The sequence below is a fragment of the Phalaenopsis equestris genome, unplaced genomic scaffold (genome assembly GCF_001263595.1).
Source record: "Phalaenopsis equestris unplaced genomic scaffold, ASM126359v1 Scaffold000167, whole genome shotgun sequence".
NCBI lineage: Eukaryota > Viridiplantae > Streptophyta > Magnoliopsida > Asparagales > Orchidaceae > Phalaenopsis > Phalaenopsis equestris.
This window is the reverse complement of record NW_018164609.1, coordinates 96,822-123,171: the sequence shown is the minus strand read 5'-3', so window position 1 is coordinate 123,171 and position 26,350 is coordinate 96,822. Positions and strand designations below refer to the sequence as shown.

At 33.7% G+C, this 26,350-nt stretch overlaps 1 protein-coding gene across 3 annotated transcripts; it reads right to left on the bottom strand.

Annotated features, from left to right (window-relative positions):
- LOC110022063 lies at positions 1 to 26,030 on the bottom strand. 3 transcript variants are annotated; one of them, XM_020720842.1, is made up of 10 exons: positions 25,573 to 26,030; positions 24,888 to 24,936; positions 24,712 to 24,787; positions 24,551 to 24,596; positions 24,345 to 24,443; positions 2,191 to 2,259; positions 1,750 to 2,122; positions 1,492 to 1,646; positions 366 to 656; positions 197 to 276 (listed from the first exon to the last, which is right to left on the bottom strand). In XM_020720842.1, exons 1-10 carry the CDS (start codon positions 25,996 to 25,998, stop codon positions 274 to 276), a joined length of 1,587 nt encoding a protein of 528 aa, XP_020576501.1. In that variant the 5' UTR covers positions 25,999 to 26,030; the 3' UTR covers positions 197 to 273. The 3 variants fall into 3 exon arrangements, with proteins under 3 accessions (XP_020576499.1, XP_020576500.1, XP_020576501.1); XM_020720840.1 differs by having other exon boundaries at positions 1 to 656; XM_020720841.1 differs by having other exon boundaries at positions 1 to 656; positions 24,888 to 24,933.
- Positions 26,031 to 26,350: the final 320 nt, after the last annotated feature.

Sequence of the window (26,350 nt, the reverse complement as noted above, 5' to 3'; positions counted from 1 at the left end):
ATAAAATAAATAATGAACCTGATTTTATCTCATAACTGCAATGCCAAATCAGGTTTCTGCGAATCCACGGTGACACCTGGAACGGCCGGACATGGCCCTTTACTCGAATTCGGCAAAGGGATTACTGCTTCCAAACCGAAGTTTTCTCGAGCTGCACTCGGCATTGTGAATATTTTGGAACGAGAAAGATGATTGGAAGTGAAGGAGGCTTTGAATCCGTTCGCTAGAGGTTGCATCTTCACGTTACAGTGAAACTCGGATGAACCTTTCACTTCACTGGAATCATGGAATCTCTCGTGAGCAACAGCGGATATAGAAGCTGAGGAAGGACTAAGAGAAGTTCCTGAGTGAGAGTATTGTCCCACCGAGTTATTGGAAGGAAGATCATCTCGCTTTTCTGAGTGAGGCTCATTTCGCAATGCCGCGGAGATATTCGACTGCGGAGAGGAAGGATGGGGAGAAGGCGACTTTGAGAAGTGTGGATGATAAGATCGGGGAGCGTCAACCTCATCCCCGACCCACCCAGGTCCGAACTTGATCCCTGAAGGGAGAACCTTCTCGATCCGTTTGGCAGCAATCTTCCAACCAATGGGGCCGAGATTTGCGGCAAAACGAGCCAAGCTTCTCGCGTACGCGTACTCCACATGAAATCCAACCTGATTCAGAATAAAGCAGGTATTCATGAATTAGTAAGTAAGATCATTTTTATGCAATGTTGGAAACTATTTCATGGACCATTCAGCTTGGAAAATGAAGCTTATGATCACTAAATTAGCTTACAATTCCTATGTATTTACATATCTCATTCCTAAACTGCCATATCCTCACACCTAAACTTTCATATTTACATCCAACCTGATTCAGAATAAAGCAGGTATTCATGAATTTGCAAGTAAGATCATTTTTATGCAATGTTGGAAACTATTTCATGGACCAATCAACTTGGAAAATGAAGCTTACGATCACTAAATCACAACATTTATGTTTTGCTACAAACAACAAGAAAAAAAAAGGTGCATTTAGATATTTAGCTTACAATTCCTATGTATTTACATATCTCAAACCTAAACTGCCATATCCTCACACCTAAACTTTCATATTTACAAAAACGATTTCATGGATCATTCAACTGGGAAAGTGAAGCTTATGATCACTAAATCACAAAAACATTTTTGTTTGTTACAAAAAGTAAAAAAAATAATAGGCATTTACATACATAGCAAAGAATTCTTATCTATTTACATCTCACACCTAAATTTCCATACACAGAGCACTCAAATATTTAATATCACATACAAAAATAGCACAGTTGTCACTTTTTAAAAGCCATACATATTTACACACATAAGTTTAAAGCACAAAAATGCTAAGTAAATATTAAAATTTAGGTGTGAGATATGTAAATACATAAGAATTTTGTGCTACTTATGTTAATTTCCCAAAAAAATAAAGAGGTTCTATGAATCAAAGAAAGTTATTTTAGACACTCACCTGCAACAATATCTTTCTCTCTCCATCAAAAGCTGCCAGCACAGGCCACTCAGGCACAGAAGAAGATAACTGACTTTGCTTATAACTATTTCGGCGACTCTCATCCATGACATTAAGTTTCTTCCCATAATTTGGGAATCCCTTCCACGTAGACCCTGCAATGTTAGTAAGACCCACAAGATTAAATTGCTCATAAGAAACTAAAATTGAAAATAACAGCACAGTAATTAGTTCCAATGAGAATTAATCATCAAAAACCTGAATAATCTTCATTTCTCACTAATTTAAGCTCACTGCCTAAACTATAAGCTTCAGAGCTATGAAAAAACTGAGTAGGCCTGATGGATACATCTGCTATTCTTCGCTGATCCGGTCCTGATCCTTCCCTCAAAAAATCATTCTTTAAGCCAGACGAATGGTTTCCAATCAAAGCATTTGCAAGAGCAGCTTCAGACGAAAATTCAGAACCAGTTCGCTCCGCAGGAGGCCGACCAACCGGCCGCTTGAAGCTGTTTTTGCCAGTGCCAGGTGGCCTACCTCGTCGTACTATTTTTGGTTCTCGTTCGCCGCCAACACCTTCGTGCCTTAAGCTCTCAAAACCTTTTTTGGCGAGTTCGTGTATCGACCTTGCCTGAGTTGAAAACAATTTTAGCTTCTTGTACAAGAAAATGTCCTTTATAACAAGAAGATTATAGTTACCTGCCGAAAGTAAATTGTGTCTGGTGCGTTGTAGCGCATGCCATTCGAGCTTATTAAGAAAACGTCTTTCTGCATTCTCAAATACGCGATACAAATTAAGGTTAGCCATTGGTCAGCCAATTGAATGGAAAATTGGAAAAAACTGCAACATCTGGTTGGATAGGAATAGAGCAAATAAGGAGTAAATGAAATATTCTTGAAATTAGATTAAGAACCTCAATACATTTCAAAAGGAATTCAGAGGTTTTAATTCAGCGAATCTTTAGAGGTCCATGCTTAAATGCATTAAAAGGACCTAAACACAATTATGAGGTTTTTGCCTATCACATTAAAAATGGTATCCATAATTCTACAATTATGAGGTTTAACAAACATAAGTAAGATTTGTATGCATACCACGTAATTCCTATGTTACATATCTAACACCTAAACTTTAATATTTAGAAATATGCCACCTTTACTATGCATTAGGTGTATTTCACTTTTTAAAAGTTAAAATAGTGTTATATTTGATGTGATACAAAAGATTTGGGTGGTATAAATGTAAAAAGTTATGTTTAGGAGTTAGATATATAAATACATAGGAATTCGGTGGCAAGTATATACATGCCCCTAAACAAAAAATCTGCCAAGGATTACGATCATTGACTACGATAAAATAGGGAAGGAAAAAAATTCATTTCAATTGTATTGGACAGAAATTCAAGATCTTTAAATGGTCCAATTTACTGAGAAAAGAAACATTTAAGCTTCCTCTTTGTTTGTCAAAATTAAAACAAATCCCAATGGACACACAAAGCCAGTTCAATCGTTAAAAATAACCAATATACGGACCAAATAATCCATTAAATATTAAATTTATCAGAATTTGGAAGTCACATTAGAGTTTGGCACGCAGCCTAGTAATGATGAATTCAAAGAGGAATTTAATATTCAAGGCAAAGCATTTGCACCAATGGTAAATCTCCGAATATGCCAAAAATCCACATCAAGTTCAATCAATCATCATCTACTTTAGCGTAATCCCAAAAAATTGAAAAAGTACAATTTAAGTCATAAAGATTACAAAACAAAGCATTCATCAAAATGAACACTATGATTCAAAAGCTCTGACAATCAGCCCAAATATTCACAATAAATTACTAACAAATATAATAATTTCATGAGCTATGTGGAGCATTACAGGTCCAAAAAGCTATTGAGGCACACATATCATCGTGCATTTTCAAACGAAATGAATCATAACACAAATATCCTAAAACAAACTGAAATGGCTAGAAGTGTAGGTACACATACATGTTCATGCATAATATCAAATAACTAAAAATATCATTATCTATATCCACAAATATAGTAATATTCATGATCATAATGTAAGAAACAAATCAAAAGAATACATCAAATGACAATGATAAAGAGCTACAGGAAGAACAAGAGCAAAAACTGGGAATATATTAAGTGATAGTAATATGAAAGTTATTTCGTGAAGTATGAGAGTAAGGAACTAAAAAAATTCATTTTTATGTCAAAAGAAAGCAATAGGACTATCAAAAATTCATTTTTAAAAATTTGGCAAAAATTGATAGAGAAACAAGGAAACGTGGATAGAATAATATTTTAAAAAACAAATAACATAGCATTGGACAAGCTTTTGGAGGAAAAAAAAAGGATTAATATACGTTTGGATATAATTTATCCAAACTGGGGATTAAAGTAAGGACTCGTAGAGTATGCACACACTTATGGTATGAAAATTTATTTTATTTTGGTATTATCTTTACTAGCCTACACAAAAAAATGAAGCATGAGAAGGGGCGGGAAAGGTGGCATGCAGGTGAGAGATGAAAGGTTACCTATGCATATCTGAATGCCAAAAGACAACTGAGAAGCATATACGAAGAGAAGCAGATAGCAGTGACAAAGATGAACAAGTGAAGCTTCCTGAGCAAGGATGAATGATAATTTATTTTTATTATTTTTATCTATTTTAAGTATTCATCAGATTGGTAAGATTTTCCATAAGAGCAAATTGAGAAAATGCATGAGGAAGGGACGAGAAATTCACCATCCACCCTAGGTTAAGTTTTCCAATCATAGTTATTTCTTTTTTAAGCTTGAGATATATTTGTAGGATAGCAAAAATATATTTAGTTCATGACATGACATAAAAAAAATGGAAAAATAATGTGAATTTTGCTGTAGATCATATAAGATGTTATTTTTTAGTGGATTGAAGAATCAAAATTTACACCATTATTTGGTGGTTTGATCGAGACGATTGATATGCAAATAACAAAGGGCGATAAAAAAATATGGAAGTAAATGAGTATTGTGGTGTGATAATGAGGATGATTATGAAAAAAATTAACAATAGTGATTATGAGATGTTAGAGGATGATGACAGTTTGAAAACTAGAACCCATTCTATTAAATTTATAAAACTAAGGAACAAGGGGAACACACCATTTTTTTTATTGTAATGGTTATTTAACTAAAAATTTAATAGAAAATGATAATGATATTAGTTGAATAAATTTTAATAATGATGCAAGCATTCATTATAGTGATATAGTAATGCCAAATAGCAAACTTCCAATTCTAAAATAGAGTTAAAAAGTACTTGCCCTGAAAGTGGACAAGCTTTTCAACATTTAAAAGTTAAAATAACCTGTGCAAAATTGGTGAATTCAAAGTGGATAAGCAACTAGAATTGTGTATAATGGTGAAAGGTGTTGTATATATTTCCAAGTATGAGGGAAGCAATTTGTGGCAAATGAGATCATTGTAGGGGTATACTTGCACATTAAATTATCCCAATAAAACCTTGAACTCTACAAAGGTACGAGGAAAAAATATTCATAAAATTAGAGTCAATCCATAGATTAATATATTTAGAATGAAAGTTATAAATGACTTAAAGTTGCATGAGTCTAAAGCGTGAGTTAAGAAGGTTTTGAAAAAGCTCATAAATTGGTCCACATAAAAAGGAAAAACCAATTAAAAATTTGACACTATTGCCTTGAAATTGCAATGCCAAACGAAATTCAACTATTTTAGTGCATAAAGCAAGGTTTGGATTTGTATGGTAGAAAAATATTTGTAAGGCATTATGTTTACTGTGATTGCAAAAAATGGCTTCTGATTAATTTGTAGGCTAGCAATTGGCGTTAAAGAGTGCTTTCTAAAGGGGCGACAAGGGTTTCAACTTTCAAGAGTGCTACAATTGATAGGAACAACAGTTTTTCCTACTTCCATGGGCAATGGTTAAAATTGATAGCTAGAAATGCTTTCTAAGTTCTTGGAAGAACAAATATTTGATAATCAACACAACTTTACCTTCACTTAAAGAAAATAAAAAACAGTTAATTTATATTTTTGAGAATAGATTGCCTAATATCACCAATAGATTGTGCACATATTTGCTCTAAGAATTTTAATTTATTGAAACAACATCGATAAGCGCAGCAACTTCAAGGACATAGTGAATTCAAAAGCACTATCTAAGAATTGAAAAAAATAGATTTTGTGGCATTCTGATGATTAAATGAAAATCATCTTAATGAATGATCAAAATCATATTTAGTAGCTTAACAACATGTATGAATATTTCAATGCCTTCATCTTTGATGCTAGAAAGTTGTCAAATTATTTCAATGCTTGAACACATTAGATCTATGTTTATAGCAAGAATCTTAGAAACTAAAGAGAAGGCCATGAAATGAGGTGACAAGTTAGGCCCAAGATTTAAACATGTGGTTGAAAAAAATAATACAAGCAGCATCAGATTTAGGGTCCAAATCACATAATTGCAGGGGATGATAGTTGAATGAATTATCTTTTGTACGCATTTGCATTGTAGTGTAAAATGAATATGGGTGACAAAAAGACCATGTTGATTGTTGCAATTTTGTGAAAGCATAAAGAAAAAATTATCAATGCAACATTATACCTGCAAATGACATTGAGGAATAGTAGAAAAGTAATAAAATTCTACCATTGCCACCAAATAATAATTCTAAGAATGGTAGGCCATTGAAGATGAGAAGGAAGGCTCCTAATGAATAATCCATAAATTCTCGATGAAATAAATCAAATAGATAACAATCATACTTCAGTGTGATAAAAATAAGTAGACATAATAGTAGCATTTGTGGCAAGAAAAGCATAAGAATATGGAAGTTCATGTGAATGTGACCAATGAAATAGGTCAGCATCTTGAATGTCATCAAGTAACACAAACTTCAACTCACAAGACTGAAATGGTAAGTTATATAATTGCAAAGATCTTCATAATCACATTCAATGTTAACGTGTATATTTACTTGTTTTAGCATTCTTTAGGATCATTCTTGAGATTAAATTGATCTTGGAATGGAGAGTCAATCACCATCAAAATTAAAGTTGTAATCGTGCACATGAGGATCTTCAACTAAAAGATAGTTGAAGATCAATTGTAAGTCCATAAAAGTTTTTTTACTTTAAGATTAACTTTGGATTTTGTTGTGGGAATCTATTTAGGGCATCTAATTTTTTTTGGGTATAAAACTCTAAAAAAAGGTCAATTAAATGAATTATATCGACTCTCACATCAATTCTTTTTGGTTTGGTTGCTTTGAATGGCAATATGCAGTAGCCATTTTTTTTACTTTTTTTGTAAGAACAAAAAAAAACATACAACAAAGAAGTGCTTGATGATGTACTTTATTTTTATATTGGTTATGTATCACGTTAATATATTTTATTTAAATTTGTACCATTTTGCCAAAAGGTTATGTTCAAGAACTTATCTTTACTAAGCTACTAAATGAAGGACATAAATTTAACCTTATTTCAACCTTTTGATTGTGTTAAAAATATTCTTCTCATATTCATCTTAATTGTAAATAAAGAGATACTGATACAAATGATATTATGGATGACAATGACACGACTTAAAGAGAAGATTTAATGCAAGTTCCATGTGGGTCAATTACTAGATGTCGTGCAAAGAGAGTGAAAGAAGCTCTTAATGGTTGGACTCAAGCCATTAAGAGCCAGCAGGCTTGGCTCAAGCCAATTCATGGGGATTTAAGGAGAAAGAGCCAAAAAGATTTGTCAACTTATTCTAAGTCCAAGGATAAAGGAGTTATATTATTACGACTGGATATTTTGTATTTTTTATTACGGAAGATGCCTGAGGAGTGGAGGAAGAGTATTTTGATGTTCTATAAGATATTTTATCTTCTCTTTTATTTGCTTGTAAGTTTTAGCCTATATATAGGCTTATGTCAAATGAGAAAGAGACTTCTGATTATTGCCAAAAAAACTTGCATTTGAGTTGTCTCCCACGGTTTCCTTAAGATTCCAACGGAACTCTAGGTCATCGCCTAAAGAGTTCTTTCCCGACTTATCAAGTGGATTTCCACCCCGTTTGTGGCGTCTTCCATTGTACCAAGGTTCTTCCCTCACGTTAAGCATAGGGTTGCGGTCTTCTATCAACGTTCTTGTTTGCGTTGAGCATTGGGTCAAGGTTTACCTCCATCCATCCATTTTACCGAAGGTTCTACATATAATTCGGTTTGTTCCAGCCTTGGGACGGTTTTATTGTTTGGTTTCTTGCATCTCATAAGAATTTCCATCAATTCTTTTTGGTTTGGCATAGCACATTCGGTTTTCTAATAAGAACATCAATCCCCACGATCCTGTCATGCATATATGCATATCAGTTTGGTATCAGAGCCTCATGGTTCTTGAACACGTAATTTTCTTGTTGGGCTTTTATGTTCTTGTTGGATGTTTTTTTTTTAGATAATTAATGAGATTAGTTATTTTCTTGTTTCTTATGTCCAATTTTTCGTCTATGTCCGATTTTTACTAAGTAATCCAATTGGTAATTTCATTTCGTAATTAATAGTTAAATTAGCTGCTCTCACAATCATTCATATTAGTGTTCTTGTTAATATTCACATTGTTATTGCTCATGCGATTGTCCTCGTTATTATTCATATAAGTTGTTCTGTTTATTATCCAAATTATCCAAATCAGTGTTCATGTTATTGTTCAAATAATCTTGTTCCTGATATTGTTTATGATAAATGTTGTTCTTGATGTGAACTTTTTATTTTCATTTCTTGTTATTTTCGTTTCTTGAAATACAAATCATCTTGATGTGATCTTGTTATGTTAATTTCTTGTTATTTTATTTCTTTTTTGATATTCTTGTTGTTCTTGATATCATTTCTTGTTCTTGATATGATTGTCCAAATCAGTTTAGTAGTGCTTTTATTTTGATTCAAGATATCAAAAAATTATATCAAAATTCGTATTTCATTATCATCATCCCAATGTTTTGCTCAGCATTTCGGATTTTTCTTATTTGTAGCAATTTAGAATTTGATTTGAGTTGTTAATTTCGAATTCTTGCTTAGCTACCTTTATTGAAAGTCCCCAATTATGTTCCAAACGAATTTTGAAGAAAAGGAAAGACAGTCTGCCATTCCTAATCTCCAATTTCAAGCATTGGTGGGGGAGATGAGAAGAATGATGAAGGTTGAGTTAAAGCAAATTCATGAAAGATTGGAATGCGTAGAGGGAGGAATCCAGCAAAGACAACCACGAAATGTTTCCAATAGGCAAAAAGAGAGTTCACCGAGAAGAGTGAGAGAGGAGGATGAAGAATATTATGAGGTTGGATCTGATGAAGAGAACGATATAGATTTATTTGTTGAGAGGAGGTGTTATGGTGGACAAGCTAGAGACATTAGGAATAGAGACGATAACAGCTTGGCAGGTATTAAGATGCGCATTCCTTCTTTTCAAGGCAAAAACAATCCTGAAGCCTATCATGAATGGAGATGGAATTAATGTTCGACTGCCACAACTATTCCGAAATAAAGAAAGTGAAATTGGCCGCCATTGAATTTACTGATTATGCTATTTTTTGGTGGGAGCAGAAGGTTGGTGGGAGTAGAAGGAGAAATCGAGAACGTCCCACAGAAACATGGGAAGAAATGAAAGTTGTTATGAGGAAGCGATTTGTGCCAAGTCATTACTATCGAGAGTTGTATCAGAAGTTACAAAGGCTTAGGCAATGTAATCGAAGTGTGGAATATTACTATCAGGAGATGCATATTACTATGATTCGGGCTAATGTAGAAGAGGACCGAGAAGCTACTATGGCTAGATTCTTAAATAGTTTAAACCCAGAAATCCAAGATAAAGTGGCATGCAACATTATGTGGAGTTGAAGGACGTGTTACATGTGACCATCAAGGTAGAACAACAACTCAAGAGGAGGGGTGGCCCACATTTGTCAACTAGTGTGGGTTAGTCATGAACGCCAAATTTTCAGAAAAAAGAGGACAAACCAATTGCAAAGTCCAAACTCGAGCCAAGACAAGAGACAATCAGCCAAGGAACTCAAGGGAAAATTGACCCTTCCACTTCTAGAAATCGAGACATTAAATTTTTAAATGTCAAGGCAGAGGTCATATAGCCAACCAATGTCCTAACAAAATAATCATGGTGATAAGAGACAATGGAGTGATTGAGACTGATGAAGAATTAGAAATTGACTCTATATCGAAATCGATTCTATACCACCAATAGAGGATATTGAATGTGAAGAATATGCGGTCACAGGAGAATTGTTAGTCACAGAAGGGCTTTAAGTGTAGACCAAGCTTGATGAGAGGGAATTCAAAGAGAACATTTTTCACACTAGGTGTCATGTACAAAATAAGGTATGTAGTTTGATCATTGATGGAGGAAGTTGTACTAATGCTGCTAGCACGCACTATTTTGGTTTTGGTTGAAAAACTAGGACTGCCAACCATCAAGCATTCCCGGCCTTACAAGTTGCAATGGTTTAATGATAGTGGTGAGGTGAAGATGAACAAGCAGGTTTTGGTCTCACTTCACATTGGAAAATATGAACATGAAGTCTTGTGTGATGTAGTACCAATGCAAGCAGGCCATTTGTTACTCGGCCGACCCTGGCAATTTGACCGACGAGTTAAACAAGATGGTTTCACTAATAAATACTTGTTTGAAGTTAATGATAAAATTATCTCTTGTACCAATGACACCAAAGGAGGTCTACGAGGATTAAGTGAGATTGCAAAATGATTATTGTCAAACGAAAAGGAGTGATCAACATAAAGAGGCTGACCCAAATGAGAAAACGGAAAAATGGAACAAGCAGTCATTAAGAGAAACGAAGAAAGAAAACAAAAGAATTTTTATGCAAAGACAAGTGAGATCAAGAGGACATTATTTTTAAACCAACAAATGATTGTACTTCTTTACAAAGAGGCATTTTTAAACACTAATGAATGTGACAATACTTTGCCTAGTTCTATTGTTTCTCTTTTGCAAGAGTTTCAAGATGTTTCTCTTTTGCAAGAGTTTCAAGATGTCTTTCCTGAGGATATTCCACATGGTTTACCACTCATTCGAGGGATTGAGCATCAAATTGATTTTATACCCGGAGCCACCATTCCAAACCGTCCAGCCTACAGAAGCAATCCCGAGGAGACAAAAGAGTTACAAAGGCAGGTTGGGGAACTAATAGAGAAGGGTTATGTGAGAGAGAGCAGAGCCCATGTGCTGTTCCGGTGATTCTAGTTCCTAAGAAGGATGGGTCTTGGAAAATATGTATGGATTGTCGAGCCATCAACAATATTACGATAAAGTATAGACACCCTATTCCTCGCTTAGATGATGTGCTAGATGAGTTACATAGATTTTGTGTGTTTTCTAAGATTGATTTAAAAAGTGGATATCATCAGGTTAGGATGAAAGAAGGCGATGAGTGAAAAACTGCTTTTAAGACAAAATATGGTTTGTATAAATGGTTAGTTATGACTTTTGGTTTGACTGATGCACTTAGTACTTTCATGAGACTAATGAACCATATTTTGCGAGCTTTTATTGAAAAATTTGTTGTGATCAATTTCGATGATATTTTGATATATAGCAAAAACTTAAAGGATCATGTTGAACATTTAAAACTTGTTTTAGATGTTTTGAGAAAAGAAAAGTTATTTGGTAACTTGAAAAACTGTACCTTTTGCACCAATAAATTGTTTTTTAGGATTTGTTGTGAGTGTGCAGGGTATACAAGTTGATGAAGAAAAGGTGTGTGCTATACATGAGTGGCCTAGTCCCACTAGTATAAGCAATGTTCGTAGTTTTCATAGACTTGCTAGTTTCTACCGACGGTTTGTGAAAAACTTTAGTAGCATAACTGCACCACTCACTGAATTAATCAAGAAGAACGTTGGGTTCAAGTGAGGAGAAGCGCAGGAAAATGCATTTCAAAAGGAAAAACTTATCCACGCCCCTGTTTTGACTTTACCTGATTTTTCTAAAACATTTGAAATTGAATCTGATGCTTTCGGTATTGGCATAGATGCTGTGCTTATGCAGGAGCGAAAACCAATTACTTATTTCTGCGAAAAGTTAAGTGGGGCCACCTTAAACTATCTAACTTATGACAAGGAGATGTATGCATTAACTTGGCAGCACTACCTTTGGCCTAAGGAGTTCGTGATTCACACTGATCAAGAGTCATTGAAGCACTTGAAAGGTCAACACAAGCTAAACAAAAGGCATGCTCGTTGGGTGGAGTTCATTGAGATATTTCCTTATGTCATTCGATACAAGCAAAGTAAGGAAAATGTGGTTGTTGACGCTCTTTCTCGAATGTATGCATTACTATCTACTCTTGATGCAAAGTTATTTGGTTTTGAACATATTAAAGATTTATACCTTAATAATGTTGATTTTTGCAATGAATATCAAGTGTAATGAATATATCAAGCTTTTGATAAAATTGCTTGCGGTAAATTCTTTAAACATGATGGGTTTCTATTTCGAGAAAATAAGTTATGTGTGCCTAAAAGTTCTTTGCAAGAATTGCTTGTACAGGAATCTCATGGAGGGGGATTAGTGGGACATTTTGGAGTTGCAAAGACTTTAGTTGTTTTGCAAGGAACACTTCTATTGGTTACACTTGAGAAAGAAAAGATTTCCAGAACAAAGGCATTTCAAACTACTTCCAAGAGGAGATGGTCCTTTCCAAGTACTTGAGCGTATCAACGACAATGCCTACAAGCTGGATCTACAAACTAAGTATAATGTGAGTGCCACTTTCAATGTTACCGATTTAAGTCCTTTTGATGCAGACACTGATTTGAGGACAAATCTTTTTCAAGAGGGGAATGATGCAAATGATATCATGGATGACAATAACACGACTTCAAGAGAAGATTTAATGCAAGTTCCATGTGGGCAAATTACTAGATGCCGTGCAAAGAGGGTGAAAGAAGCTCTTAATGGATTAGTTCAGGAGACTTGGACTCAAGCCAATTTATGGGGATTTAAGGAGAAAGAGCCAAAAAGATTTGTCAACTTATTCCAAGCCCAAGGATAAATGAGTCATATTATTATGGCTGGATATTTTGTATTTTTTATTGTGGTTTAATGACTTGCATGCCAACTTGATGTAGTTTTTATTTGTTTTAGAAGATATTTTATCTTCTCCTTTATTTTCTTGTAAGCTTTAGCTATATATAGATCTTATGTTAAATGAGAAAGGGACTTCTGATTCTTGCCAAAAAAACCTTATGTTAAATGAGAAAGGGGCTTCTGATTCTTGCCAAAAAAAGTTGTATTTGGGTTGTCTCCCACGATTTCCTTAGGATTCCAACGAAACTCTAGGTCATCGCCTAAGGAGTTCTTTCCCGACTTATCAAGCAGATTTCCACCACGTTTGTGGCGTCTTCCATTGTACCAAGGTTCTTTCCTCACTGCAAGGATAGGGTTGTGGTCTTATACCAACGTTCTTGTTTGCGTTGAGCATTGGGTCAAGGTTTACCTCCATCCATCCATTTTACCGCAGGCTCTACATATAATTCAGTTTGTTCCAGCCTTGGGACGGTTTTATTATTTGATTTCTTGCATCTCATAAGAATTTCCATCAATTCTTTTCGGTTTTGGCATAGCACATTAGGTTTTTTTAATAAAAACATCAATCCCCACGGTCCTGTCTTACATATATGCACATCGGATACGTACTAACGATAACATATACTTGGAGAAATTTATGCATGCTTTTATTCATAAGTTAGCTAAAAATTAAAAATAGATTTTATGATATTTAGATGGTATTATTTCTATAGATCTAATGTAGCTTTTTTTTAACATTATTTACTATATTGATGAAATTAATTAAAAAATTGAAATAAATATTTTATTCTGTTTAAGGAAATGATTTCAATTATTTATAATGCATGATAAAAAGTAACCTTATTTATACATCTCAAGTAGCTCTTTAATTTTGACCATTTTCGTTTAATTTTTAATGTCAATTATATTAACAATACAAATTAACAACAAAAACTAATACTTCTCTTTATTAAAAAGCAATTTCAATAAAATCAATATAAAAATTTAAAATTTTAATATTCTTGCATGAAAAATAAACACATTACACTTTATTACAATGGAATTAAAATAAAAAATATTTATTATAAACAAATAAAGTCATTTCGCAACCTACATGATGCGGGTGCGGAGAGCTCCCATGCAAGCAGGAGCAAGCGTAGAAGAGTCACGTGCGAGTGGGAGAGGTGGATCGGCCAGACCGATCCATTTGGGGCCCGGTCCAGGATGATCCCGAGCCGGGTGGCCCGGGAGAGGTTTCTAACAGGGCGAGCGGCCTCCCCCGCCCCTCCTGCTTCCTTTTCTGCTTCTTCTCCTTAGGGAAGGACTTTAATGCCCATTCTACGTATTCTCACCACTTCATTTTGTAGGAGTTTCCTTTCTTCCTCTTTCCTTTCTCCTCTTCTTTCCTTTCTTGTTTCCCACCTAGCTAGGATTATATACATACTAGTTTGCTAAGAGTCTAAGAAGTTTTTTTACTGTGAGTTGATTTCAAATTTCTTGTGTTGAATCCTTTTCCCTATTCTAGGGTTGAATCCAAAAAGGTGGCGGTGCTCCGGCTATATTCTACTCTGAGGTGGTGATTGTATCTCCCCTTGTACCTTTCCTACTTCGTCTTCTCCGCTTCCATTAGTCACCGACCATCCCCAAACGCTCCCCCCTGTGACCCCGTTTCCACTACAGCAACCTGCTGTCCAGCCCGTTTCTGCTAGCACCCCTACAGCAATTACCTTGTTGTCCCAGATCTGCCCTTGCTATCTAGCACCTTCTAGCCACCAATCCGCTTGTCGGCAGCCACCTGCAACCACCCTTGCTATCTAGCACCTTCCAGCCACCAATCCGCTTGTCGCCAGTCACCTACAACCCTCCATACTTTATGTTATCGTAATTCTGTGCATTCCCCTTGTTGCCATCAACTCTCCTTTGCTGCCACCACCCTTGTCAGCCATTTCGATCCACCCAACCAACCTCCACCGCCCTTAGGAGACACTTTTGAGGTCACCGGCCATCCCAAACGCTTCCCCCTGTGACCCCATTTCCGCTACAACAACCTGTTGTCCAGCCCGTTTCTGCCAGTACCCCTACAACAATTACCTTGATGTCCCGGATCTGCCCTTGTTATCTAGCACCTTCCAGCCACCAATCCGCTTGTCGGCGACCACCTACAACCCTCCATACATGCTGTCCTTGCACTCACTTGCTGCCACCATCCTTGCCAACCATCCCGAACCACATAGCCGACCTCCACCGCCCTTGGAATACACCTTAGAGGAGTTTTTTTTGTGTTGGTTTATGTTTTAGTAATGTTATTTTTAGTTTGAGTGTGTTGTAACCTTATTTCCATATTAATAAAAGTTGTTCTTGTGGTTTGGGTCTTTCTCCTCCGGTATCACTACATAATCTCAAATCCGCTCTTCTTATGCACAAAATAATCATTGTATATAAGGAAATAAGAAGAAAATTAGATTTATTAAAAAATTCAAGAAGAAACATTCATTCTAAAACCCCTCTTTTAACACAATTAGATTCAATTTCAATTAGTTTGAATGGCAAGACTATTGTGAATCATTAGTTTGAGGACTATATCGAGCCCTTTCAAAATATAAGATTATATTGGTTCTTAACAAATAGTGGGGGCCAATTTTTGTCATCTTCTACAAAATTATCTTAAAAGATATAAACACAACTATGGCTATTAGATGCAAATATGCATATGCAAGCAAAAGTAGCAAAAAACCTAATATATCACAAACAATTTTATCTCATTAACCAAAATTTAAACGATATTAATAATCTGACATGGGACTATAGTTTGGTATCATAACCAATAATTCTAATTCACAAGATTGGTTTATGAATTTTTTATTTTTCGACCACATTTATACAGCTATTTGGTTTTGTTTGTTTTGGCATTGCTAATTCTTGAGAACACGTAATGAAGAAAACAATTAACTTTTTATATGGTGCAATTGGTTGTCTATTACAATTGACTTTTCTACGGTACAATTGGTCGTCTATTGTATGTCTGTGCAATTGTGTGAAGATATATTTATGAGCCTATTTTAATTATTGAATTTAATCAAATTTAAAATATGAACTTGATTATTATCAAAAATCACAAAAAAACTTGTGTGAACCATATAAAGTAACCTAAAGTTGAGTCTTAGATGTTTTGAAACTGTAATTTGATAATTTTCATTGAATACAATTTTCTTTCACTTTCAAAATGTGTGTGCAAGCTAAATGTATCATTCAAGCGAGATACAAGTGCAACAGCCAAATTTTGGGAGAAAATATCTCTACCATAATGTTACCAAAATTTTCTTATCATTTAAAAGAATTAAACTACAAATGCACAATAAATTTACATTATTCAAAATTCTCACTTATTTATTTTGATATACTTCATCGTTTCATCATCATTTAGGTTATAGTTCTTATATTTGATGTTGTTATTTAAAGAAACAATTTCTTGAATAATTCAGTATTTTGTGATATTCTATTTTCACAATTTCATACAATTCAGCAAATAAAATCACTGGGAAACCTTACACCTGAGTTGTTCTTTACCAAATTAATATCAGAACTTAAGTTGTGCCAATATATAACTTAGACGTAAGGCTAGTTGTCCAAACTAAAGTAACAGAGCATGAAAAGGATGGAATTTTGGAGCACCGAAAAGCAAAGGAAAAGGTTAGGAAGGCAACCTACTACATTGTGAATTGAAATAAAATATATTCTAAGAAAAAAAATATTTATCGATATCATATGATAATTGCTTGCCAGATGAGTTTAATTAACTAAATCAATGGACTAAAATTTAAAACTTATTGTTAAATTTTGAGATTATTGAAGATCATAAAACCACTTTATAGGTTTAGATTTGATTTGCAAATTGATAGCAAAACTTTATCGATTAGCCTTCTGACAATAAGTTTAATCTGACTTTCAATATTAATGACCTAATACCATAAAAATATACATTTAAGCCTAAAAGTTTCCCACATAACTCTTAAAAAGGGTTTTTTGCATCCTTGTCAATAACAAATTCAACTTTTACCAGCTCTAGCACCAATCCCAATTGTGGACAGAATCTATCAGGTGAAGTAACAAAAGGTTCTTTGGTCAAACAGCAATATTTTATTTGATGGAGTGATCATCTACCATCAAACACCTCTTCAATGACTCGCGAAGAGCTTTAAATCATCTTTCCTGACTTTCAAAATAAGAATCCTTAGCTTAACTCTCCAAAGGATTATTTCTTATACCCCATGAGAGTTAACGATGCTGATCCAATCCAAAATTAGGTTCATCGCGAGCAGCAAATTAATTACATACTACATTCCAACCTTTGAATTTTGTTTTATTAGGGTTATTTCTATCTAGACTTATTATATTCCAGTTGTGTGGTTGTTTTAATTATTGTAGAATTATCCAAACCTATACCCCTTGGGGTAAGTTAAATAATTGTAGTTGAATAAAGCATTACTTGATATTATTTCCCATCTCTCTCTCTCTCTCTCTCACCATGTGCCTTTCTTTTTTGTATCTATTAGCTCTCCATGACGAAATACTTATCAATTCCATATAAAACCTGAGAGAATAATACAATGGATTATGAGAACTCCATGTTTTTTGTTGATGTGGCCAAAAGGGATGTCAAATTTATACATGAAGATAAACATATGGTGAATTTGGATTTGATACATCAGAAACTTTAAGAAAATGACTCTAAAGAAGGTATGTGAAATTTAAACATGATGATAAAGATACGATGCATGTAGATTTAAAACATCAGAAACTTCTAAGAAAATGACTCCAAAGAAGGTATGACCAAGTAAGATTTTGCAACACATTAGAATTAATGGCTCTAAATAAAAAATTCTAGAACATTCTAATGTAAATCAAGTTTCTATCGTCGTATTTTAAACATTTTCATGATCCCATTGTCAATTCCTTGGATTATTCTCTATTTGCAACTTTCATTGAGTCCAAATCCAATACCCTATAATTTAATTTCACACAACTTATTCGTGAGGTTGTTTTAGATGACAAGATTATGTCCAAACATGATGCGAATTTAAAAGATTTTTTGTTCACTGGCAAGGTAGATCTGCTTGTGATGATTCATTTATAACTTTATAAGATAAAATAAATACAAAATCTGTCCTGAGTTGCTTTCAAATACTATATTCTAACCAAATTTTTCCAATCCGAGTAAATTTAATGAAAATCTATATATTTATTCTTATCAGAAGCATCACATTAAAAAATTACCTTAGGAAAATTTATTTATTTTTGTTAGTTGATTTATTTAATTGTATTTTGTAATTTCATTAGTTCGGGACAAATATAATGACAGCCTTGAGAAATGATAAATTTTTATTTTGTAATTGCATTAGCTCTTGATATAGAATCAATTTACTATAATTGCAACCTGAAGTTACTATTGGGTTGACATTTTGATGATATCATAAGCTCAAATTATCAAATTTGAATTTTCAAAGTCGAGCAGAATGGTACGAGACATTGAGACTATAGTTTGTTACCACTGCCTATGGTTCCAATTCATGAGAGTGGTTTACCAGCTTTAGGTTCTTCAAATTCATATAACTTGCTAACAATGGTTTTATTTGTTGTGGTATTTTTAATTCTTGAGAGCAAGTGATGCAGAAAGCAATGGAGTTTGTTCAGCTATATAGTTGGTTGTTGCCCTTTTAGCAAGTCTATTTCATGTGTTGTATCATGCCTGTATAATTTTATGCATGGGATTTTGTACGACTGTTTTAATTTATGATTTTGATTAATGTAAACAAATAAACTTAACAGTTATCAGAATCAAAATAAGTTGACATTACGCTAATCATATCTAACAATCTGGGATAAAAATTCATGCAAAGATGTTCTAATGCATATAATTTGATAATTTTGGTTGAATAAGATTTCTCTTTCCAATTGTCAATCTTCAATGTGGAAATTGAAGGCGCGGTTCCTTATAGTGTGATAGAAGGGCAATATCTAATTCCAAGGAAGTAATCTCCTTGCATTGGCATCAAGATTACTTTAATATTTTGGTTATTGCATTTGTTGTTCCTATTTTGTCTTATATAACTTGATATTAGCTTATTAGTTCTCTTGATTTAGTTAAAATTTGACATAAAAAATACTACTTTCCCAGTGAAATCACAATTGGTCGCTCATTTTACATGGCTCAAAATTCTTATTAATTTCTTTGGACTTACTTGATAAATTTATTATTATTTGGTTTATAATTCTTGTATTTGTTATTTACACTCCAAGAAAAGAATTTAAAAATAATTTAGTATTTTGTGATCCGTGAATTCTGAAATCTCCCAAGTGTCGCTCGAATAATTAACGCAACTAAGGGATCTATTTAGACTAAGCCTAAGAGGGAAGAGAGTGATAAAATGAGGTAGCGATAGAGAGAAAGCTATCAAGATACAATGATCATAGGTGATATTTCTTGCAAATTGTTAAGGCATCCTGCATCAATTGATTTTATTATAGAAGATTTACAAAAATACCACTTAAGTCCCATGTATTTATATATCAGCACCTAAACTTCAATTTTTACATATACGCCACCATACTTATTCTTCAAAAGGTGTATTTCACTTTTTAAAAGATAAAATAGTGATATTTTTAAGTGATATAAAAGATTTGGGTGGCATAAATGTAAAAAGTAGAGTTTAGATATTAGATATGTACATACATAGGAAGTGCGTGGCATGTATGTAAATGCCCCTATTATTACAGATGCAGTTTTTGTCCTAAGATCAGCTCCAAGTGTTGCTCAATTATTCAATGCAACTGATCGAGCTAGCTAAATTAAGGCAAAGAAATAAGAGGACATTGCACTAGAGAGAAGGGAATAATGATTATAGATGAAATTCCTTGCAAATTGTTAAAGCTTCCGCCTTCAAATTGGAACAATTAAAAAATGTAATACGAAATGAATCTTTAACAAAAAGAAGGGGGCATTCACACTACCACTCAATTCTTATGAATTTACATACACCTAAATTTTGCATTTTACATTTATATAACCCAAATCTTTAATGTCGCTTAAAGATGCCAACCATTTTAAATTTTTAAAAAAAGTGAAACACGCCTTTTCATGCATACGTAAGCTGGTATATATGGAAAAACAGATGTACATACATAGGAATTGAGTGGTATTTCTGTAAGTATTCCCAAAAAAAAAGGCCATTTTGTTGTTGCTAGTCACACATGAAATGCGGGGTTTTAGTATTCCAGCTCAATGGTTAAGGAAAAATAAAAAATTTTGAAAAATGTTCAAATCTAACTTGTTCAAGAAAGACAAATCAGAATAGTTACAAACAGTTTTAAGAGAATTTGACCAACTACTAGCAACAAAAATGCCACGATAATTTTGTTCTCTAAATTTGGTAAGAAAAGGATGAAGATGTTGCGGAAAAGTATAATTCTTCCATGATTTTAATTGGTTAATCGGTGTCTTAAAGCGCAGCTCACCAATCAATGTACATGGGGGTACCTTAAAATAAAATTAACAATGAAAAAGAAAATCAGCCATAAGCATAAAACAGTTCCAGAGTAAAGAACCTTAAACTACATTTCTAAGCACAAAGCGAACCGGAGTATGCAATCCCACTGAAAAAACTCTCTAATGTCCAAAACATCTATTTTATTACAGAAAATAAAATTAACCATGAAAAAGAAAATCAGCCATAAGCATAAAACAGTTCCAGAGTAAAGAGGCAACAGAAGCCTATAAAAATACTCATTACAGGGTGACATCAAATTTATAAAAAAAAAAAAACAAAGCAAAAATTCAACATCATCATTAGCCTAATCCAACCATTTAAGGTCAACTTTATAAAATCATCACTCCTTTTTTTCCTTGTGCACCATTTTGTGAAAATTATTTTGCACGTCTATCCAAGTTACCTTCAACCTCTCCCACTTTCTTTCCCATGCATGAAATTAATTAGCTGTAATATGATAATTTATCAATCTCCTTCTAATATTTTGGCCAAAAGGCAACATTTTCATATCAGTAACACTAAGCTTGATTTTTGATGACTTATTTAGTACCCAAAACTTGGGCTTAACTGATATGAAAATGCTGCCTTTTGGCCAAACTTAGGCTTACAATATACCAGTTTAATTACAATCATGCATAATCTAACTTCAGATCTCAATAATATTTTTTTATCAGTACAAGTATGAAATTAATAGAGAAGTCTATTAGTATGAACATGATGTTTCTCAAAACCAATTCAAAGTTTGAAATCAAGACGGTAAAGAGATTTATTGACAGATATGAAATATCTAATTATGTTCACGAGGAAGAAGAAAAAGCACAAATTAATCATCATCATCATCATCACCACCATTAGCATTATCCCAAGAATTAGCCAAAAGCTTTACAAATCATCTAATTATCCCCAAGTGGTAAAATGTTAAAACTATTTTACACAAATCCTTTGGCATAACTTCAATCCAAATTACATTCGGTCAATCCCTTTGTTGAATCAGACAAGATCACCCTAAGTTTACATTTCACTACCTTATCTTCAATGGATGCATCCCTTATATCCCTCTAAAATACTCATTGCTGAATATATCCTTTTTATTTTTGTAACATAATTATCTTTACCGACTTTTTTGCTAATGACTTTCTATCATCAATACTTAAATCCATACAGCACAGCTAATCTATTTACAGACATAAAAAATTTAGCTTTTAAGTCTACATGAATTGTCTTATCACTAAAAACGTGACAGAAATACCATTAGCATTATCCCAACAATTAGCCAAAAGCTTTACAAATCATCTAATTATCCCCAAGTGGTAAAATGTTAAAACTATTTTACACAAATCCTTTGGCATAACTTCAATCCAAATTACATTCGGTCAATCCCTTTGTTGAATCAGACAAGATCACCCCAAGTCTACATTTCACTACCTTATCTTCAATGGATGCATCCCTTATATCCCTCTAAAATACTCATTGCTGAATATATCCTTTTTATTTTTGTAACATAATTATCTTTACCGACTTTTTTGCTAATGACTTTCTATCATCAATACTTAAATCCATACAGCACAGCTAATCTATTTACAGACATAAAAAAATTTAGCTTTTAAGTCTACATGAATTGTCTTATCATTAAAAGCGTGACAGAAATAGAAAAATCTATATTATTGTATGAGCAATATTTTTTTCCTCAAAAACAGTTCAATTTTTGTAGTAAAAATAAGTAATCACATTGAATTAGAGATATGAAATCCAAAGTTAACCAAAGAAGAAAGCACATCTAAAGGACAAATAAGAACATACAAAATGCGATGCAATATAATAAAATCATGGTTATAGCAACAAGAACTGAGAAAAGAGTTAACTACTCACTGTAAACAAGTAAATAAAGAATAGAAACCCATGTAGAAATTCACGCTACATAGTTTAAATTACACAGTTCACCGCTACAAAGCATGCTTCTGTTCAGAGCAAAGAAAAATTAAAATACTATTAAAGCATGCGCCACCACAACAAATCATGATGCTATTCCACATCACTTCAGAATGAAGTGAAGTTTTTCTGTGTGCTTCATGTCAAAATCATGCAATTACTAAAAAGAGACATTTACATAGATAGACCATAATTCTTATGTATTTACATATCTCATACCTAAACTATCATATTTACACAGATAACACTCAAATCTCTAATATCACATAAATTATAGCACTACCAACACTTTTTAAAAGTAAAATACACCTTTTCATGCATAGATTTAAAGCACCAAAGTGTCATGTATGTAAATATGAAAGTTTAGGTGTGAGATTATGAAAGTTTATATGTAAATATGAAAGTTTAGGTGTGAGATATATAACTACAAAACAACTTTCTGCTACACGTGAATTTTCCGATTAAAAAACATTAACAAAATTAACCTTAAAAGTATTTTCAGTGTCATGCATGAAGGAACTCTCAGATGCAAAAAATTTATCTCAACTATAATTACTTGGAATATTTGCAAACTCCAAAAAACATAAATTATATCTCAATTCAAAAAAGTGCTGAACTCTAATAATTAAGCCTTAAATAAAACAAAATTAACATGACGATGACCTTTTGCCTTTGTATCAGTTGTTTGAAACCTAGTACTTCTAAAAGGAACGCAGCATATGGAATGAGGACAATAGTCAAAATGAATGCATAAGAATGTCAAACTGCATGAGAAAATCCTTAGGAAGCATATAAAACATAATGGTCCAAGTTTGCTATTTTTTGCCATAAAAATCGAAAATTGAATGAGTTCATACTGGCAAATGTTAGTTAACAAATTTAGAGCTCTGAACAGAAAAAGCAAAAAGAAAATCCTTAGGAAGCATATAAAACATAATGGTTCATAATAATAACAGTCCAAGTTTGCTATTTTTCGCCATAAAAATCGAAAATTGAATTAGTTCATACTGGCGAATGTTTGTTAACAAATTTAGAGCTCTGAACAGAAAAAGCAAACTCAGATTTGATAGGTACTATAGCTCTTGTCTCATGCAGAAGACATAGCATCATAATGAAAATAACAGAATAAGGTAACTGTACTGCATCAGCGTTGACTGAAATGATTGATACTTTTCATTCCATTAACTTGCAAAGTAGAGCAAAAGGATTAGCGTAATAATAAGCCCTCAAAAAGAGAAGTTACAAGTTAAAACCTTTCAGCGGATTATGATTACTAAATGTCAAGATAAGAAAACATTTTAATCATAAAATTCAAGCATTATATTGTCGTTCCAATCATCAACTAACTTAAGTTAAAGAATTTAAAATATCAGAAACAAAGTGTATATTGTTCCTCAACAAAACACCACAAAATTAAATTTTAAGTTGGGAAATTGTAAAATCTCTGAAGGGACAAAACAAAGGTTTACAAAGACATGCATCAGATATAAAAACATAAAAAAGAATTCCTATAGGATACATGATGCAAGAGAATTACAAGGAAGAAGCATTAAACAAAATCGTTTGTTTGTCTTACTATGCTTACAGATAACAAAGAAAAACCAAAAGCCTTTCAAAAATACTTCTAGTTACTGGAGGATTATAACGACTTTTAACCATTGCGCCATTGAGTAACCCTAATATGCTATAAAATAAAAGCAATCAAATAATTAAAAACAGCCTTAAGTACATCAAATTTAAGTTAAAGAACTCAAACACTGAAAAAGTAGTTACACAAGATTGACAGCAGTTCCAATGAAGAAGCTATCCATGGATGACATCAATTACATGCCTGCAACTCTTATGTTTGGCAACAATGCCAAAGACTTCACAAAAGGTTCATCTTTAATATATTTTTTTTTCCAGATATGAAAAAAAATTTACAAAAACAAGAAGTTCTTGGCAACTAAAGAGACATAATTTAAAGACTGCATGATGCATTTTTAAGAGATTAACTAAGACAGCAAGCAGATGCTGCATAAATACCCTCCATTCAGCTCACCAATCTTTATTAAAACACAGTTCATATTTCAAAGCTGCGTACTTCCACATAAAGCTATTATCGTGCCAAAGTTGTGCACTTAAATTGTTACAGTGCAGCCAACTAAAAAAGGCAAAAAATTCCAAAAAAATATGTCATCATTGAGAATACAAAGAATATAAATTTGGGAAAAAATTAAAGGACCTGAAGACCATTGCTGCTTTATTTCTCACCTCAAATTGTTCCAAATCCTTATAAGCTCCGCTTGAGAGCCTGTTTCGCACAGTCCCAAAATCCATTGGTTGTTTGATGATATCAAAGTAATCTGGAAGCTACATGAGCAAGCATCAAATCATCAAGTCTCAGCTGACAGAAAAGAAAATAGTACTGTTCATAGAAGAGAGAGAGAGAGTAAAAGAGGAAGATAGATAAATTAGACCTCTTCTGGATCCACAGGCTCAGAAAATACTCCATAGATGTCCTTCCTGCAGGCAATGAAGAGTGGGTCGGTAAAAAAAAAAATAAAATTCAACTCAAAACACAGAAATCAGCAATCTGCAACCACATAATCCGAAAACAAAAAAAAAAACAGGAACACACTTCTGCAGCCTATCAAGGATGGATTCCAATAACTTTTTGTCTGGCAGAGGCATTGCGGGGCCCAAATCAGATGTCCCTGCACAGATCATATATAATAAACAAATAAATCAACTAAAAATCTCCATACAGATGGAGGAGAAATCTTCTATCATGAAATAAATGCACAAAAAGTATACCTTGAGGAGCTTCTGTCGCTTTCCACGCAGAATTTTTTCCTTCTGTCTGCTAGAAAACAAAATCCAAAATTAGTCAACTGAAATCATGCAACGTATGCGCTTATATTAATATATATATATATAAATATAATGAGAAAGAAAGAGCGAAAACAGTTGCAAAAAAGCAAATTTTAAAGAGAATCCACATTCAGCAAGCAGGTCCACTGCCGCAAAAGCTGGGAAAAGCAGAGGGAAATTCAGAGAAATTCTATGAAATAAAAACCAACATTTTCCACTGATAAATGAAGCAGAGCATGATTAATGCGTTCGAATACGGGGAAAGCAAAAAATGACTAAATAATTAAAATAAAATAAAGAGCAAAACAAGAAAGATCGCCAGAAAAAGGAAGTTGACCACGTCAAATACAAAAGCCTTACTACATCGCACCGCGGAAATCCTACAAGTTTCAAACTGGAGCAGAATCCTATAAAGTCGCTCACCGAACCGAAGTAAGCGCATTGATTCCCGATCCCCGGACCAAAACCGTACAAAAGCCAGCCTAATCTATAAATCCCCCAAAAAGCACTAAATCCAGGGCCACTTCCCTGCAGAACAACGGATCGCCGCATCACAAAGCATGGGTACGGCGATTCCAACATGAAATTGGTAATTTTCTATTATTTAGGGATGATTAGTCAATTGAACCTTTGCCAAGGTGTCAATCTGCTGCTTCTCAGTGACGGTGCCGTTCGATTCGGCTGCGTAGGATGCCAAATCTGAAGAAGTGGTGCTGGGGTGAGGGAGGTGGAGGACTAATTTGAGCTTTTTCTCCTTTCTTCTCTCCTTTGGTTCGTCGTCGTCCTCATCGTCCTCCATTGATGTTGCCGCCTCCGTATCATCCCCATCCTCTGCCGGAGAAGGTGGTTTAGGTTCCGAGCTAGGGTTTCGGCGTGTGGAGCTGCGGCCGGCGGAGGGAATAGGGAAGCGGGCGTAGGGGTTGGGGATAGCGCTAGGGTTAGGGTTTCGCTTCTTCTTTTGCTCCTGCAGCTTCTGAAGCCGGAGGCTGCGCTTCTGTAGATCGAGGAGAGAGGGGCGGCCTTTCTTCTTCTTCTTCTCTACAGCCTTCCCCATCTCTCTCTCCCTCTCTCTCTCTCTCTCTCTCCTCCTGCTTGCTTTCTCTCTCTAACTACAATTGTTGAGTGATTTTTAGGATTTTTTTATATTTTGTGTTTTTTTGGCAACTCACGAATTTTAAAGCACGTCGGCACGTGACAGACGCAACCCATTCTATGGCCTTTTTTTTTAATTTATTATTTATTTTTTTTTAAATTTAGTTTTGAAATAAAATGAAATACAATAATATTAATTATGAGTGATTACTAAGACTAATCTTAATAAATAAAAAATTACATACATATCACACAATTCTTATTTATTTACACATCTAACACCCAAAATTTAATATTTATATTAATAACAACTC

Coding starts and splice junctions, on each gene's coding strand:
- LOC110022063 (XM_020720840.1), bottom strand. CDS start 25,998: ATGGGGAAGGCTGTAGAGAAGAAGAAGAAGAAAGGCCGCCCCTCTCTC. Junction 24,788..24,887: donor AGCGACAGAAGCTCCTCAAG/GTATACTTTTTG, acceptor TGATCTGTGCAG/GGACATCTGATTTGGGCCCC. Junction 1,647..1,749: donor GAGAAATGAAGATTATTCAG/GTTTTTGATGAT, acceptor CTAACATTGCAG/GGTCTACGTGGAAGGGATTC.